Genomic DNA, 16,528 nt, shown 5'->3' with positions numbered 1-16,528 from the left:
AATCAATAAGTCCTAGCGGGTGAAATTGAACCGTTGTTGCTCGGTGGGCTTGTTGAAAACATCATTTACTGTTTGACATTTTGAATGAGGACTTGCCGTTTGACTTAAAAATCCTGTTGAAAATGTAATACGCCTGTCAATGTTGCGATTGCCACAGTATATTGCCTCAGGGTTAACTTCTCTTCTATTGCTCTCCCTGTGCATGCCAGAAGTACTGACTGGACGCTTTTTCTTTACTTTTCTTTTCAAGGAGGATCAGAGTCTGCAATGCCAGATGTGAGTAGTCTTATCAGTGTATAGAGGGCTGTTTGTCTCTGTTGTTGTTTGTTCTATTATAGCAGGAAAACATCTTGAAATGCACAGTTATTACAAAGTATAGACCCATTATTAAGAATCTCAAATTTGAAAATGACTTTGATTGCAGGGAGCTTTCCTTTTTATGAGTTACATCAAATACTCATGGGTCTAAGGATACAAATATAATGTCAATTGTACAAACTGTCTGTATTAATTAAAAGTGACATGACTTGACAATATCACAAAGTGATTCTTCTCCGTCTGCAGATACCTGTTCCTGCGATCACCCCGTCCTCCAGCGGCTGGTCTTGGGACCCAGAGGAGGAGCGCAAAAGACAAGAGAAATGGCAGAAGGAGCAGGATCGCCTCCTCCAGGTACATAAGGGCACGCTGACGTTATGCGTAGAACAATGGGCCTTGAACTTTGACCGTCTTGGTGGATAAATGTGACGGGATGCAGTAGTAGCACATCCTGGTGTTTTTTGGCGTGCTGCATTTGACATGCTAGGTATTGAGACATACTACATGGCATACATGGGTGTTGAAATGCAAACATGCACTCAGTTGCAGTTTACTCGGTGTATGCAGCTGAAGCTAACGCAGGGTAATTAATCAGCCCTGCAGTCAAGATTACAATGTCCAGGTTTCACTGCAAGTGTACTGGAGAGGGCTTGATTCTGTAGTTTGTGGCGCTGTTAAATTATATTGTGTGATATTAAGAAAGAAACAATTCAGATGAATCACAACACAATGAAATAAAGACACTCAAGGAGGAAAACAATACAGATTGAAGACAATTGAGTCAAATAAAAATCTGAGAACAGAAAGGTTTTTTTAAAGCAGTGTGTATTTGCTATTTCTATTTTTATTTATTTACTATGTGTATCTGTATGAGACAAATATCAATTTCCAATGAGTTTTTTTCAGATTCTAAGGCCCAAATATCCACAATATTCTAATATTTGGTGCACATCGCTCAGTAAAACGCATTAGAACAGCGCAAAAACCTGCACCCGCTAGAATGAGCATGAAACAGAAACTGAACATTATAACCTTCACAGCGGTATTTACTGTAGGACTGGTATATTAGAGTGCATTACTTTCAGCTAGGTGGGCCTTAGTCCATTAATACAACTGAAAATACCAGCCTCACAATCCATGTGATCTAAAATACTCTTCCCATCCGGGAATCTGTCCGTGTGCCCCATCTCACAATGAGACGGGGTTCAGAGATTGAAATAACAGACCAGGAAGTCCTCCCAATCAAAGCAGACTGCTCCTAATGGGCTCAAGACAGAAAAGTTAACAGAGCGATCCGGCAGCTGAAAGTAAGGCATCTGTCGAGTGGAATGTAGTAGAACCCTGTCTCAACATTTTTGAGGGTCTATTTCTGGATGGAGATCAAAGGTGTCCGAGCAGAGCCGCTGTAGCCGCGAAGGCTTGTTCCTCCTCCAGTGTTGTTCCCTGTTGGATATACGGCCTGATTTCATGATGTGCCAGTGAGACGTCCCGCCCTGGGCAAGCTTTAGGTTTATCAACTTTTCAGGATGGTTAGATAACATGTTGGTGATCCTAGAATTACCTGAATACAATACAGCTAGAATATAGTTTTTATTTGAATCGCTTTTTCTTCTTTGACATCTCTCCCTGCTTTTCTCTTCCAGGAGAAATATAAACGCGACCAGGAGAAGTTGCAGGAGGAGTGGCTCAAGGATCAGGAGGAGGTTGCCAAGAGCGTTGACCAACAAGAGGTGACAAAAGGATTTCATTTGTATTAAAAGGGGACAATAAGCTCTGACCTCTAAATGTATTCTAATACATGTTCTGTGTTTGTTGATGAAAATCACATAAATGATTCAGCAGTGACAGCTTGGGGCTGTTATTCCTGGCTTTTTTAAAACGCAGGTTCTTTCCCCATAGAGTGAGAGCAGAACTATGTCTTGTCATGTAGATATTCACACGGGACACACACAACATGTGTGATTATGTTTCCTGTAGTGATGGAAGTCTTTCCGGCTTATGGTTTTGCAACAAAAACTCCCCATTGATTGGAATTTCAAAACACGAGTTCCTCCACCGTTGATCAGTTCCTCCTGGAGGTTGATGAAGTTCAGACTCATGCCATCGTGGGTTGAACGCTTCCTCTTTTCCCGTCCACTCTTCTCTCGTGCAGCCGGGGAGCCTGGAGGTGAGCAGACGCGGCGTCGGCCCACTCTCGGCCTTCTCTCCAGTCGGCCAGCCCCCCGCTCCGCCGTGGGAGGAGCAGGAGAGAAAGCGGAAGGAGGAACAGGAGCGCCAAAGGCAGGCGGAGGAGAGGAGGAAGAGGGACGAGGAGGAGCGCGAGCTGCGGCAGCTCCAGGAGGAGAGGGAGACAAAAGAGAGGCAGGAGGAGGAGGAGAGGAAGATGAGGGTGGAGGAGGAGCTGCAGTGGCAGAGGAGGAGGGAGGAGGAGAGGGAGGAGGAGAGGAGGAGGCGGCAGGAAGCTGTGGAGCAGCAGCGCAGGGAGCGGGAGAGAGCCTTGGTAGAGCAGCAGCAGCAGCAGCAGCAGCAGCAGTGGTCAGTAGAACCAGCGCTCCTTCTGCTCCCCTCACACGTCTCCCTCATACGTCCATCATGTGGATAATAACACAGTCGACATAACCTGCTTTGTTGTCTGTACATTAACATGACTAACGTGTCTGCATGTGCTTTGTCCTCCACCTTTGTGCTGTAACCCTCGCCCCACCTCTCCCCACACACTCCCAACACCAAAGGGCCTCCGGCTTTACAGACAGGTCAGTCCAGCAGGGATTGTGTTTGCGTCTGCAGTCACAAGATAATGCTGCTCTCTGTTTGCAGCTCATCAGCTTTTGGCCCCAATAAAACCTGCTCGCCTTATTCCCAATGTGATAAGTACTAATACTACGTATAATGATTGAAGTGCCTCACAATGATTAAAAGTTATATTACAGTATTTCAAGATAATGAGTTGAATAGGTTGAATGGGCAACACTTTATTGACTGTCCCCCAATGAAGTGTTTAAGAGCAGTACAGGGTATGAACAACGAATAAATAGTTGTTGGCAAATAGGTTAATAAACCCTTATAACTCCTCCCGTGGGCTCCCATGAATGAAGGTCCCTGTACGAACAGATAATTAAGGATAATATACTAAAAAGCAGTTGTAATAATATACAATATGTCTTCACAGAAGAAGTTTAATAACTTAAAAATGTCCTTATATTTGCTTACAACTACATTATAAGATAAGATAAGGTTTATTGATTCCAAATTCCAAAACATTTGAATATATCATAAAGCTACATAAACAATAGAGTAATACATATAAAGTGTATAAGTACTTACACCAGTGCAAAATATTTACAGCAATACAAGTAAGATAAACTCAGTAAAATAAGTAAAACTAGAATAGAAAAAGTAAATTATAACGAGATAAGAATAATCTCTTTATAAAAATATAAAGTGTATAGGAAGTAATATCAGCAGTATTTTAAATTGTGTTGTTGACCTTCATTAATCATCACCTTAATCACCTTCATTCAATGTTTGTATACTGCTTATGAATATTAAATAGGGGGATTTCAGGTGTAATCGGTTGCATTTGAATTGTAAATGAATAAGTGTTGCTTTCACGTTAGCTTCTGCAGGTTTTCAGCTGCAGGTTCACCTTTTCCTGAGTGCTTTACGTAATTCTCTGCACAGGAGTCATCTTGGCAACACATTCTGTTCTTGCCTGAATTGCACCGAACCTGCCAAAACAGTGTCTCACGTCACGAGCACATAATCCTGCCCAACACCAACACCGCTTTCTGTCAAACGAGAACAATTCGTCATTCACCTTAAAACGCATACACCAGGTGCATCATTTGACATCACGTATATCTCTGGAGCAGTCATCATGTTTTTTTTGTATTATTTTCAATACATTTCTCAGTAATGAACAATGCTGACACGTATTAAAGCGTGTGTCCAGGCACTCGCTGCTTTGTTTCTCTGGCTCCATTCGAACTGAATCATTCAAACAGTCTCTCTTTATACAGACGCTCATGAAATTGGAAGGCCTCCAATAAGTGTGTTATGTCTCCAGCTGAGCGGGGAGTGACCTGCGCTGTCTGCAATCAGCACTTTTCTTATATAACCATTTCTTTCACCGTTGGGTTTGACATTTCAAAATTGAAGTTGATTGATATTTTATGGTGGTAACAAAAAGGTTATAAAACCTGTGGCTTCTATAAAGACAGCGGTGTAAGTGTGGCTCCTTTTCTTTTTTTTAAATAAGAGTTATTTTCTTTTATTTGACAGGACGAAATCTAAATCATCTCCCCAGCTTGATGAAGAGGAAAAACCTCTGAGAAAAGGTCAGTTTTCTATTAAATGAAGGTATTGTCCATCATTGTAGTTCACCTTTAATGAAAAAAAGTGATGGATTGTGAATGCAACAGCAAATATAAGCTCTTAGTTTCTCTTCGTACTGGTTGTTTTAAAACTTTAGAAAATATAACTGTAAAAGCAAGGTATGCACTGTGCCGTTGCACATGCGTTTGGGCCGTGCGCTACTGCAGGTGCGTTTGTGCAGCCGGGGGGCATGGTTCACCAGCTGCTGCAGGAACAGGCGAGGAGCGTGCTCGACAAAGAGGCCCGGAGTCAGCGGGCGGCGTCCGAGCTGGAGATGGAGAGGAGGAACATCCTCAACGCCATGAGATACAGAGAGCCAGAGAGAGGTGGGCTCGGCCCCCGATCCGCTCCCATTTTGTGATGATCGACAAAATCAAAAACCTACAGCTGTTTGATTGACAGCTGACCAATCAAATGGTGCATCAATCAGTCAGCCAAGCGGAGAAATTGCATGCAGCAAAAAAACAATGAACTCATTGATTGCAGGCCGATTTCTCTTGTGCGTTAAATGTCATTGCGCTTAACAACAATGGTCCGATCCAACCTTCATCACAGCCTCATTGTTTCTGACCCGTCCTCTTCGCCAGTCGTGATCTATGTTTGTCCTCCCGGAAGCGTTGTCATTGAGCCGGCATGATGTTGGGTTTCCCACCCTCTCCTCTCTGGGTGCAGTGACGGGCAGCGGGGTGGGTGAGAAGAACGGTCAGCAGTCGACATCGCAGGCGGAGCTGGAGCGCCAGCGGATCCTGAACGAGATGAAGAAGAAGACTCCGATGCTGATGGACAAAAGTTGGATCCGCCAGGGCTCCTCCACCACCACCGCCGCCACCGATGAGTCCGACGTGCCGCCCATGCGCAGGTACGGTCTGGTTAGAGGGAAACGATCTCATCTCTGTTGTGTGATGGTGGTGGCTGGCTTTTCACCCTTACTCATATCCTGTGTTACCTGCACAGAAATATTACAACATTTACTAGTCTGGCTACTCTGACTTTATCTTGGCAAATTTGATCGGACCAGATATTCTAAAACCACAGGTTCAGTTGGTAGCCAGACTTTTTAAATGCCTCTAACGGGCTAATGTGGGTGTTGGCGTGGGTGTGGCCTTTGCAGAGGTGAGTCTCTCGACAACTTGGACGCCTCCTACAACTCCTGGCGCTCGTCGTGGACGCCCAGGAGCAACTCTCACGCTCAAAGCTACGCTGTGCCTAACTCGGCGCTCTCCGGCAGCACCTCCTTTTACGGCGGCGGGTCTACGTGGGCCCAGCGGCCCGGCTCCTCCACCCTGCCTTCCTCCTACTCCATGGGCTCCCTGCGAGCCGGGGCGGGAACCCCCTCGTCCCCTTGGTCCCGGCAGTCGCCGTCCCCCTCGCCGTCCTCTCCGTCACCCGCAACCTCCCCGGAGCCCACGTCTGAGGCAGGCGGCCCTCAGCAGCGGAGCAGGTGAATATTAACAGTGCTGCTTTCGCTTAACACCCCCAACAACTAACCGCTCACTGGTACACTGGGTTGCACAGTCATATTCCAGGTGGCGTTGATAAACCATGACTTTGGATGGGGAGTGGTGACAAAGGGCAACTGAAGCTCAACTGATTTCACTTGTTCTGCTTTTGAACCTGATATGATACGTTGTTGTATGATATCGTGTGATGTGTAGTTCACCCTCTTTATTCACAGCTGACAGGTGAAACTCTGACGATTCTGTGCCCTCCTTTTTATTTGTTTTACAGATTCCCTGTTTCAATCCACTGTCAATATACAGTGTTGTTTTGAGTTTGTGTGAATCTTTGTTCATGTGTTCTAAAGCAACACCGTGGCACTGATCATTTCCCAATATTCTTTTGCCAATTTCTTTCCGTGCCAAAAGTATCAATGATAATTGCTTACTCAGTGATTTGTACAGGGGAATAAACAATTAAAGTAATGAAAACTGCAAAAACATTGTTAACTATTTGACAGAATGTTGTGGAGCTGTGGTCATGGAGGGGCTCCTGCTCCATTTTGGCAGGGGACGTGATTGGCCCTCATCCAAGATAATTATGAAACAGAAAAGGCCAATATTGACCTTTAGCAAACAAGCCATCTATCAGTTTAACAGTTGCATGGTGTGAACATGTGTTGTGTGCGTGTGTGTGTGTGCGTATGCATACATGCGTTGTGCACGTGTGCTCGGGCTCTAAAAATCACAGCTGTGCGTTCTGTAATCCAGGTCAGTGAGTGGCAGGAAAATCTGTACGTTCTGTGACACCCCGCTGGGAAAGGGAGCAGCCATGATCATCGAGTCCCTCGGGCTCTGTTATCATTTGGGCTGCTTTAAGGTGAGAGCTGGGCCACGTGTCGGCCCCCCACCGTCAACACACCTCGGCCTCGATTCCTCCAAACTCCTCCTTTCTTTTACGACTAACCTGGTAAATCCTGGTGACTCTCGAGGTCCTGATCTCTTTCACAGCTTGAGCAAAGTAGTATGTTCTGTGCCAAAACCCTGCAAGACAAACTAATCGACTTCTCCCTCACTTTGTCTCTCTCTTTTTCTTTTTTTTTAACGAACGCTTAATTGTTGATCCTTCCCTTGAACTCTGGTCTGCACTCGAGCTCGGTCTCCTGCATCTGAACAGTGATCCATCTTGCCAATCTTCGACTCTCGTTTATCCTTTTCCCTCCATTTTTCTCTCTCTCTCCATATAATCAAGGGGGCGTCTTGTCTGTCCTCATCCCTCCACCTTTTGGACTTGGCCACAGTAGTCGATAGCTTTTAACCAGCGGTTGAGTCGCTCTCTAACTCTTCCCTTTCTTAAACCCCCGCAGTGCATCGACTGCAAGCGTGACCTCGGAGGGTCGGCAGCCGGCGCCGAGGTCAGAATACGGAACAAGCAGCTCTTCTGTAACACCTGCTACGTGCGATACAAAGGTGAGCGCGCAAATCAACGTGACGAGCGTGACGAGCTGTTGCTTTCCTTCTCTCTAATGCTGCTGTTTGTTGTCTCCCAGCTGGCCAGCCAACCACCATGTGACGTGACTGTACTCCAGCAGATTGATGAAGAGACTACATGTGACAACAACCCCTGAGCGTTGGCGTGTGCATCGGAGCCACTGCAAACAGCCGGGACACCTGGTCTGGACATACTTCCATTTATGGCGACAGAAATTTCCGGTTGACTCAAATTATAATCCGTTTCATTTTTAATTTTCAGTGTGTGATTGAGAGGGTAAGCTTGCAAAGAAGTTATCTACTTTAACGTGTCTATATCTTATTAAGTATTACAGTTGTACAAAATGTAAGGGTTCTGCATGCATCCGCAAGATTTCTTTAATGTTTTAGCCACGAAACTAGTCAAAGCGTTAAATGGTCGATGAGATTATTGAGGCAGATCTTTGCAATGACAGATTTTTAGAGATCTTGAGAGATATTTCAAGGTTTCAATCTCGTCTCACTCTTGCTTCTTCTGTTTTTCCGCCGAGTCTTGTGGTATTAACAGGTCTGTCGACCAATGTATTCTCGTCGCGTCTGTGTGCCTTTTCATTGGTGGGATTAGCAATTAAGATTATTAGGATTCTTTCAAAGCATATTTAAATAAAACCGTCTGCTTGGATAGCAGCTGTTTGGAGTTTTCACTGATGGATGGAGGAGTTGTACACACAAGCAGGTTTCCATGTGAAGAATATATCGCACTAAATGGATCGAGGCAAACAGTAACATTTGTAAATAAAATGACTAAATGCTCATCTCGTGTGTTTTTTGTTGACTTTCCCCCCCCCCCCCAGAGGTGAAATTACATAATTCCTTGTAATTATATGCCAGTACATGATGCAAGGCTTTTCCCTGCCTTTCTAATCAGAACCCATTACACCCATCTTTCTCCGTCCGTCCCTCTCATTCTCCATCTCTCTGTAGTGCCACAGTCATAATGAAAGGAATTTCAATGAGCCTTTTTGTGCAAAGGGTTCAGAGGACCTGCCTGCTCTGTGCTCTCTGAACCAATTTGTCGTGCATATTTCATTCGGTGCACACGCAATATATTTGATTACACTTTGATGCGCTGTTTTGTTCATGTTTTCTGTCATGATATATCTGCATAGACACGTTGAATATTCATACGAGCGGGGACGCTCTTGATTGTTCAGTCTGCAGCTTCCAGAATGCATTGCAGCAGTAAGGTACCAAACTGTCCTCATTTCCCAACAGATGTAAATAAGCCCACTTGAAGTGATATGCTGTATGGAAATAAGTTGGGCTGAGCATAAATTGCCTCTGTATTCTTCAGGACAGCACAAACAGGCCCTGGAGGCACACCTCACATTTTTAGATTCCTTTTTTAGGGGGGGGGGGGGGGGGGGGGGGGTGTTTCTTGGCTTCTCTCGCTGGAGAGAGATATTTTAATCCTCATGCGTCTAATGGATGAGAAACATCAAATATAAAACTATCCATCTTTTTCCTCCAAAGCCAAAACCAGGCCTATAAGGCGTTGATGTGGAGAGTCCAGTGGCTTGTCTGTGTGTGTGTGTATGTGTGTGTGTGTGTGTGTGTGTGTGTGTGCGTGCATGTGTGTGCGTGTGTGTGCTGGGGCTTACAGGGAGGCAGTATGCTCCCAAGAATAGGGTCTGTGAAGAGATGGAACACCGATGGAAGAGCTCAGTTGTGCTTGCTCTTCCCCTTCATCAAAAAACGAACATCCAACGAGAACAACTCTTTCTTTAATGCCCTCACACAATTTCCACACAAGATTTCACACAAATTCAGCAGGAGATTTCCAGTCAGGCCCTCGTGGATGATTCTTTCCCTCACAATCAACACACAAGAGTGAGTCCAGTAACCGTGCTCCATTTCCACACCGGAGGCTTAAAGCTCAGGTGTAGCCCGGACTCGCCAGAAGGGGACACTGTGAGACAAGCTTTTTAAGAGTGAAAGGATCCTTCAGCTGCCGCTGGATGTTACCTGCTGCTGTTTGCACAACTATTTATAAGACAGAGAGGTTCTGTGTCCTTTGACTTTAGTCACAGTCACTTATTTTTTATGCTGTGCTCTGCTGGGAGGCGGCATCACTGTGGATGATAAAAACAGGATCAATAAGATGATCAGAAAGGCTGGCTCAGTGATTGGTCTTACCCCAGACTCACTAGAAATCACTGTTGAAAAGAGAACAAGGGCCAAGTTAAAAACAATTGTCTTGTATGAAGGCCGTCCACTACTACACTGTCTTCAATGGACTCCGAAGCTCATTGAGTGAGAGACTCAGGATGCCTCGGTGTTCTACTGAACCACTAAGAAGGTCTTTCCTTCCAGAAGCAGTCGGATTTTTTAATACACACCTTTAGAGGTTTTTATCTGTCTGATGTCATCATGTTTTATATGGCATTTTCTGGTGTTATTTATCCTTTGTAATATGTTTTTGTCTGTTGTGTACTGTGTTGTTGTGTACTGTGAACTGTGTCGTCTGTATGAGTTTTTGGGTGGCAAAAGAGTTTCCCCACTGGGGATTAATAAAGTTTTCCAATCTAATCTAATCTAATAGGCATAATGCCTTATGGAATATAGTCATACGATTGTGTGGTTTAGTTTGTAAATGAATAAGTGACACAGAATGTTGTCTCTGAGCACTGACTGTAGCTCTGCCGTCACACTGGCACAATCTGTGCTTTCTTAATTTTTCAGAAACCATATATTTTAACTCATTTTCGACCCAGTCGATTTGTTTGTTTGTTTGTTTTTGTTTGAAAAACATCCCTCACAAGCAGCACCTCCTGCCATGTGCCACCATGAGGAGGGAATCACTTTCACACTTAAGAGAAGCCATCAGGCACTAATTCACCTGCAGCTTGAACCAATGCTATAATTAGTTATGTGATTGCCGACGTTGTCTCACCAGACCTGTTGCCATGGCTTGCAGGCACCATGCGTACGGCGAAAAGAAATGCCATAAAATCAAGCAGCTACAGGGATTCAATTAGATGAGCTGAGACTGTTCCCCGTCCATGGGACGACCATTTAACAGAGAATGGTTTCACATGACAGCATATTTATTAACATACAGTAGTTGTGATGCATTCATGACAACTGTGATAACTTTTGCCATTACAGCTCTCAAGGCTGAATGATGACTGAGCTGGATTTAATTTCACACATATATACAAATAAATGGAAATAATAATAAAAGTGTGGAAGCTGAATATGAAGTGAAGATACAGTAAACTGTATTATGGTAAATGTGCAATATCTTGAATCGTATATTCAGTAGTGTACAGTGCTATTAAGAGGTGTATGGATTTTTTGCTCAGCTGCATGTAATCCATATCACGGTTCAGGGGTTTATTTTAATTCTGAATATATTGTCGATCTTTAACCTAAAAGGTTTCCATTAAAAACAGCCGTATCTCTCAGGTCCTGTTTGTGCATGCACTACTTTGTATTTCAGTGGATGCACTCTGATTATCAGGGTCATCTGTTTCCTTTCTGTTGGTGCTTCCTGCAGTGAACATGCTAAATAGAAGTGGAATAAGGTACAAACAGTAGGGTGCTTGTCGGTTACCTTTACAGGTGGCACAGGTGGCTATTGATTGTTGATTATCAACAGATAATCCTCTCATCCGCACACATGAAACCTTTTTTTTCAAACTTGTACAAAGATATTGATCTGTGACCTTTTGTTCAATGAGGAAATGATGAGCCCAGATCCCTACTTGTGCTCATTATGAATGCTGACTCTAATCCTTGACTCACAAAAGGGCAGAGCTGAAGGGATTCAACTTTAGAGTTGTGCTATTTTAAAATTTAAAATAAGACCAGATCCATCGATGACTGAAGGCTCAACACGAGGAATGCTGTCCACCTTGCTGTAACACAAATGTTACCGTTTTAACACAGGAGAACATTTTGCTCCCGTGTTTGCAAAAGAACTGTGTCTCTGCAGAGAAACAGTCCAAACCAAGATAATAATTCATCCACATGCAAGGAAAAGAAGAAAAACAAGGAACTAAGAAAAGCTTTTCTTTATCTGTCTTCCTATGTGTGCACGAGGAAACCATGCATGTTCCAATCAGGAAGGAGAACATCTGTGATTTCTCTCCGTGACCTTAAAGAGAACTCCGATTTATTTTCGTTCCTCTGCTTAGTGTCTGAGTAAAGGAAAAGTATCACCGCAAACGAGATGGAGTTTCTTTTCCAGTCGGAGGGGAAGAGCAAAGTGCAGAAAGTGTTACATGGCTCAGAAATGATAAGACTGCACGGTCACAGCTGGGGCACCCTGATATGCTTGAGAACGCATTATACCCGGGCGGGGTGACATGGGACCACGTTTTCTGTGCTCATATTAATTCACCCTGCTTCAGCTGCATAGCCGGACATGAGCTGGAATACTGATTCTCAGCTTAGCATTCTCCACTCTTCATCTGGTGCTGTTGTGTGTTTCAAACAGGGGGGGGGGGGCCGGATGCTGTCAAATTTATCCACGTGCTAAACATCATAAACTCCCATTTTCATTCATTCATTAAAGAAGCACTCCCTCACAGTCTGCAGCATCTGTTCGATCATTATTCCGGCAGAAAGACAGATGTGTGACAGAAGCGGATGGCGTATACTTGGATGCATGTCACTTCCAGTCCAACTCAGTCACGCTGAGCACAGTAGGCTAGGAGCAGCAGGAGGCCCACTGGTCGACCAGGAAAAAGTGTGCGTGCAATGCTTGTCTGTCACAAACTCACAGTCACGTCGTCCTTTACCCCCATTAACCCCCGCCTCTGCCCCCAACCTCATGTCTTCATGTTACTCGGAAGTTAATTAGAATTTTATTAGAGGGAAACTTAAAAGAGAGGGCGACACACACACTCTCAAATCTGCCCTTCACTTGATGTCAGGAGATTGAGTTTGATGTTTGAACAGCGCTACAGAGACAGACAGGGTGGTGTGATGGAGGTCCTGTTTGTAGTCTCACTGCAGCATCCAGCCCACACCGTCATACTCACAACCAGCTGGGGCAGAACTGTCTTTTGCTACTTAATGAAGTTGTCGTTAGGCATTTACACCCAGATGCACTGACAACTTACTAATATCGGAAGTGACGTAATCACTACCGGTACTATGCACCCCCTACTGTGTCTATTGTACATTACCTGTAACACCGCCTACAGTACAACAGAATTACTGTGCCTCACCTGTATTAAACAGATATAAAATAATCCTCAGTATTCTATGGTACTGCGCACGGTTATCAATCTTACAGCACTGGCTAGATGATGCAAAACCATCTGTTTCAAATTGGCTCTATAATGTTCTTCAATTAATCCCACATGTTCTCCATGGAGACATAGATGGGTTCTTCTCTGTTTGGGACCCTGTTATGAATTATATTGGAGAGGAACATGCCGAAATCCTACCAAGAGGTTTTGCAATCGTGGGAACCAAGTGACTGAAGGAACTGTTTGTATGGTGGGATCCAAGTGACTCTGAAGGAAGAAGGTCCACAATGTTTTGTTTGTCACTGTCTGTGACTGTTTGCATGGTCGGCCGCCATATTGTATGTAACTCATGTGGAGGACAATATTTGGCACATACAATGTATGGGCTGAAAAGTGGACGTGTGTAGGAGGGAGGTTTTTGTAACTTCGGGTTCCGGGGGACGCCCAGGGAGATATATTCATAATACTCATAATGTTTATTGGTATCTAGTGGAAGGATGATGACTTATATTTATTCACTTATTTTTGTTTTTGTTTTGTTTTGTTTGTTTTGTTCTTGTTTTTGTGTGTCAGGGATTGGTTGTTTGTGTGGTTGGCAGGTATGTTACGTACTGTTCTGTTTGTGAGTGGCATGTCGTACTCCTGTGTAAACTGAAAATAAAAAGATTGAAAGAATTACTGTTCCAGATTTAAATAGTGACAAAAGAGATTATGTTGCATGAAAAGAACCATTAAGGATTTCATTCATTACATTTTTTAAATCAATTTAATTCATATAGCCTAATATCATGAATCACAAATTGGCCTCAGGGGGCTGTAAAACATACGACATCCTCTGCCCTTGGACCCTCAAATTGGAATAGGAAAAACTTTCTAATAATATGGGGGAAAGAGGAAGAGAGCATCAGAGGAGGGATCCCTCTCCCACGATGGCCAGAAGTGCAACAGATCGTCATGTCTACCGAATGAACACTATAATGAAATCACAACGTAGTCAATCCATAAGAGAGAAACGATGCACATAATGAGAGCAGTGATAGCAGCAGTGGCAGCAATAGCCGAACTAATAAAATAAAAATGCTTACTAATAATAACAGCAGCAGTGTATACAATAGAATGATAATGAAAGCAGTAATAGCAGCAGTAATGATAATATAAATATTATTAATAATAACAACAATAGCAGATTTAAAGCGGTCCTGCTATACTCCTGCTAATATATAATCTTACTGTTCACTAAACCCCTTCACGAAACAGCTTGTTTTGATTCTAAAGCCAAAACTGGCATTTACTTTAAATTCTGACAATAATGTTGTGTTTCTGTCACAGGTTACGTGAGAAAAAGCCCCATTCAGGATCGACTGCATGGAGATAATAGAAGGGCTAATTAGCCCTGCCCTTTAATACGAGCACAATGCTGCTCCTTTATTTCCATGTTTTCTACACAGATCATCAACGGCTGAGCTTCATATCTTTTTGCTTCGTATCATAAATTCTATTGAGCAATAACCATGACAACAGGTACAGTCAGTGAGATATCAATCATGTCAGGTTTACACATCCACACAGTCCAGAAGAGGTCTAATCAGGCAGCATCAGTGAAAACACCTGTGTGGATAGGCTACATGTTCGTGAAGCTTGCATATCATCATGTCCAAATTTGAAAGATAATCAAATGATAATTTAGGTTCTGAGCCAATCCTGAGGTATTGTTTCACGCCTCATCACAATTAATAGAGCAGCGGAAACACACACTGTGCTTTTGTTATTTCAAAACGTCAATAAAGCTGCAAGAGGATATTGGTGTCGTGGATAAATGGGAAAGAGACCTTCAGAGAGACCATGAGATGTTATAAATGAAACACTTTAACAATGACTATACCATGCTGCCGAAGAGTAGAGCAACTGTGAACAAAGAAAACAGGACGGACCAATCTAAATGTCCTGTGCTTGGAGACTGAGCAGGTCAGGGATGTTTATGTTGTAAAAAAATGTATTTATTTATTTTTTACACTTTTTGGTCAATTAGATTCTGTAAATATGGAGACAAATTAGAACATTTCAAAAAAAATACGGAAAGGGACACACAGCCAGCACTGACATGGATAATCAAATGGCTTGTGTGTGTGTGTGTGTGTGTGTGTGTGTGTGTGTGTGTGTGTGTGTGTGTGTGTGTGTGTGTGTGTGTGTGTGTGTGTGTGTGTGTGTGTGTGTGTGTGTGTGTGTGTGTGTAGTTATGCAGACGAGCAGAGCAGACAAAAGAGAATCTGAGCTATTAAATAAATCCCTGGCAGGACTGTGTTACACTCGATGAGCCTTAGGGAGCTGTGGAGAGTGCTTGTGACTGTGCATGAGTGCTGCTCATTCACCACTGGATGTAGTGATGCCAGGACAGCTTTGCTCCTCATCGCTCTCTCTCTCTCTCTCTCTCTCTCTCTCTCTCTCTCTCTCTCTCTCTCTCTCTCTCTCTCTCTCTCTCTCTCTCTCTCTCTCTGTCTTTGAGAAGCCATATGTGCTACTCAGTAATCCTCTGGATAGCCTAAAGCCAACCTGAGGCCGAAACAGCCCGATTAGCACACACACTGACAGCAAAACCATTTACTCTTTGTTTTGAATGACTATGAATCATGACATCGACTTTGGTGTTTTGCTCATTTAGACTGTGGTATAGACCACAAGTTGTTGTGCATCTTCCCTGAACAGTTCATTCTTTGTTGCGTTTTCTCTGCTAATCCATCCTATTATTTTGCCTAAAATAGGATATTTTTGTACACTCAGCCCCCAAACACAGTTAGCAACTAGCTACCCCCTTTTACTAAATAACATCTTTCTAATGTCCCTTTTCCCCAGATAACATAGTTCGAATGGGAGTTGAAAAACGTCTCAGCCCCGGCCTGGAGCAGCCTTCCCCACACCTGTTGTGACTCCGGTAGCTCCAGGGTTACTGGAGAGTGTTTTTTTAAAACTTCAAGTTCAGCTATTCGTTCAGAACTGGAGAGTATCTTTGTCTCTGAAAGAAGAGCAAAGAGCGGCACGAAGACTTTTCTCGATGGAAAGATGTTTTCACTCTTCTCCCCCTACTGGCTTGGCAACAGTTTGATTTCCGAACAGTTTAGCTACGTTCGCCGGGTTACCGGAAAGACGATATATATATGTTGGCCATATATCAATGTTGTGTTCACAAATGCTTTCCACTGCCTCCAAGGGGCCAAAAGAAAATCAGTTCTCACGGGTTCAACGTGTTGCCACATTCATTCACACAACCCAAACTCACACTCTCCTAAATGTGCCTCTCTGTTGATTTTTAACTGCCTCAATAAAAAGATGCTGAATGGAGGTGGCTGCCCATCCCACCTAAAAAAGAAAAGTCTCAATCATGAGTCTGACAGCTCAGTAAGACCTGCTTTTAGGATTATCCCTGCAGCTATACTCAGCAGAAGATACTGCAGTACAACAGCTGACGTAAAGGAAAACAGAGGGCTTTATTTGTTGGGATTTGCTGTTGAAGCTGGAAATAGATCAGATTGCATTTCTTCCTTTCTCTGGCTTAAACCAGAGTAACACTGTTCTCTCCGTAGGAGCAAGTTGTTCCATGGGGGAATCGGAAGGGACTTTTTTTCAAGCTTCTGGTTTGTGTGAGACATCCCTTTGATGGTGTGAAGACCAAAC

General features: G+C 43.7%; 1 protein-coding gene across 9 annotated transcripts in view; it reads left to right on the top strand.

Moving 5' to 3' along the window:
- Positions 1-8,413, top strand: part of LOC306783653 (LIM domain only protein 7-like) — a 55,486-nt gene extending 47,073 nt beyond the window's left edge. For 5 of the 9 annotated variants that reach the window (XM_079277379.1, XM_079277381.1, XM_079277378.1 and 2 more), the window contains 11 exons: positions 251-276; positions 565-672; positions 1,962-2,048; positions 2,471-2,853; positions 3,051-3,071; positions 4,600-4,655; positions 5,365-5,551; positions 5,804-6,133; positions 6,900-7,008; positions 7,496-7,598; positions 7,679-8,413. In XM_079277379.1, coding sequence (XP_079133505.1) covers positions 251-276; positions 565-672; positions 1,962-2,048; positions 2,471-2,853; positions 3,051-3,071; positions 4,600-4,655; positions 5,365-5,551; positions 5,804-6,133; positions 6,900-7,008; positions 7,496-7,598; positions 7,679-7,701 — 1,433 coding nt within the window. In that variant the 3' untranslated portion in view covers positions 7,702-8,413. The remainder of the gene's footprint in view (positions 1-250; positions 277-564; positions 673-1,961; positions 2,049-2,470; positions 2,854-3,050; positions 3,072-4,599; positions 4,656-5,364; positions 5,552-5,803; positions 6,134-6,899; positions 7,009-7,495; positions 7,599-7,678) is intronic. The other 4 variants (XM_079277383.1, XM_079277380.1, XM_079277377.1 and 1 more) reach the window with 4 other exon arrangements.
- The last annotated feature ends 8,115 nt before the right edge of the window (positions 8,414-16,528 follow it).

This window comes from Melanostigma gelatinosum (genome assembly GCF_949748355.1).
Source record: "Melanostigma gelatinosum genome assembly, chromosome: 10".
Classification (NCBI taxonomy): Eukaryota; Metazoa; Chordata; class Actinopteri; order Perciformes; family Zoarcidae; genus Melanostigma; species Melanostigma gelatinosum.
The sequence above is the reverse complement of the archived record's forward strand: the minus strand, read 5'-3'. Positions and strand labels throughout refer to the sequence as shown.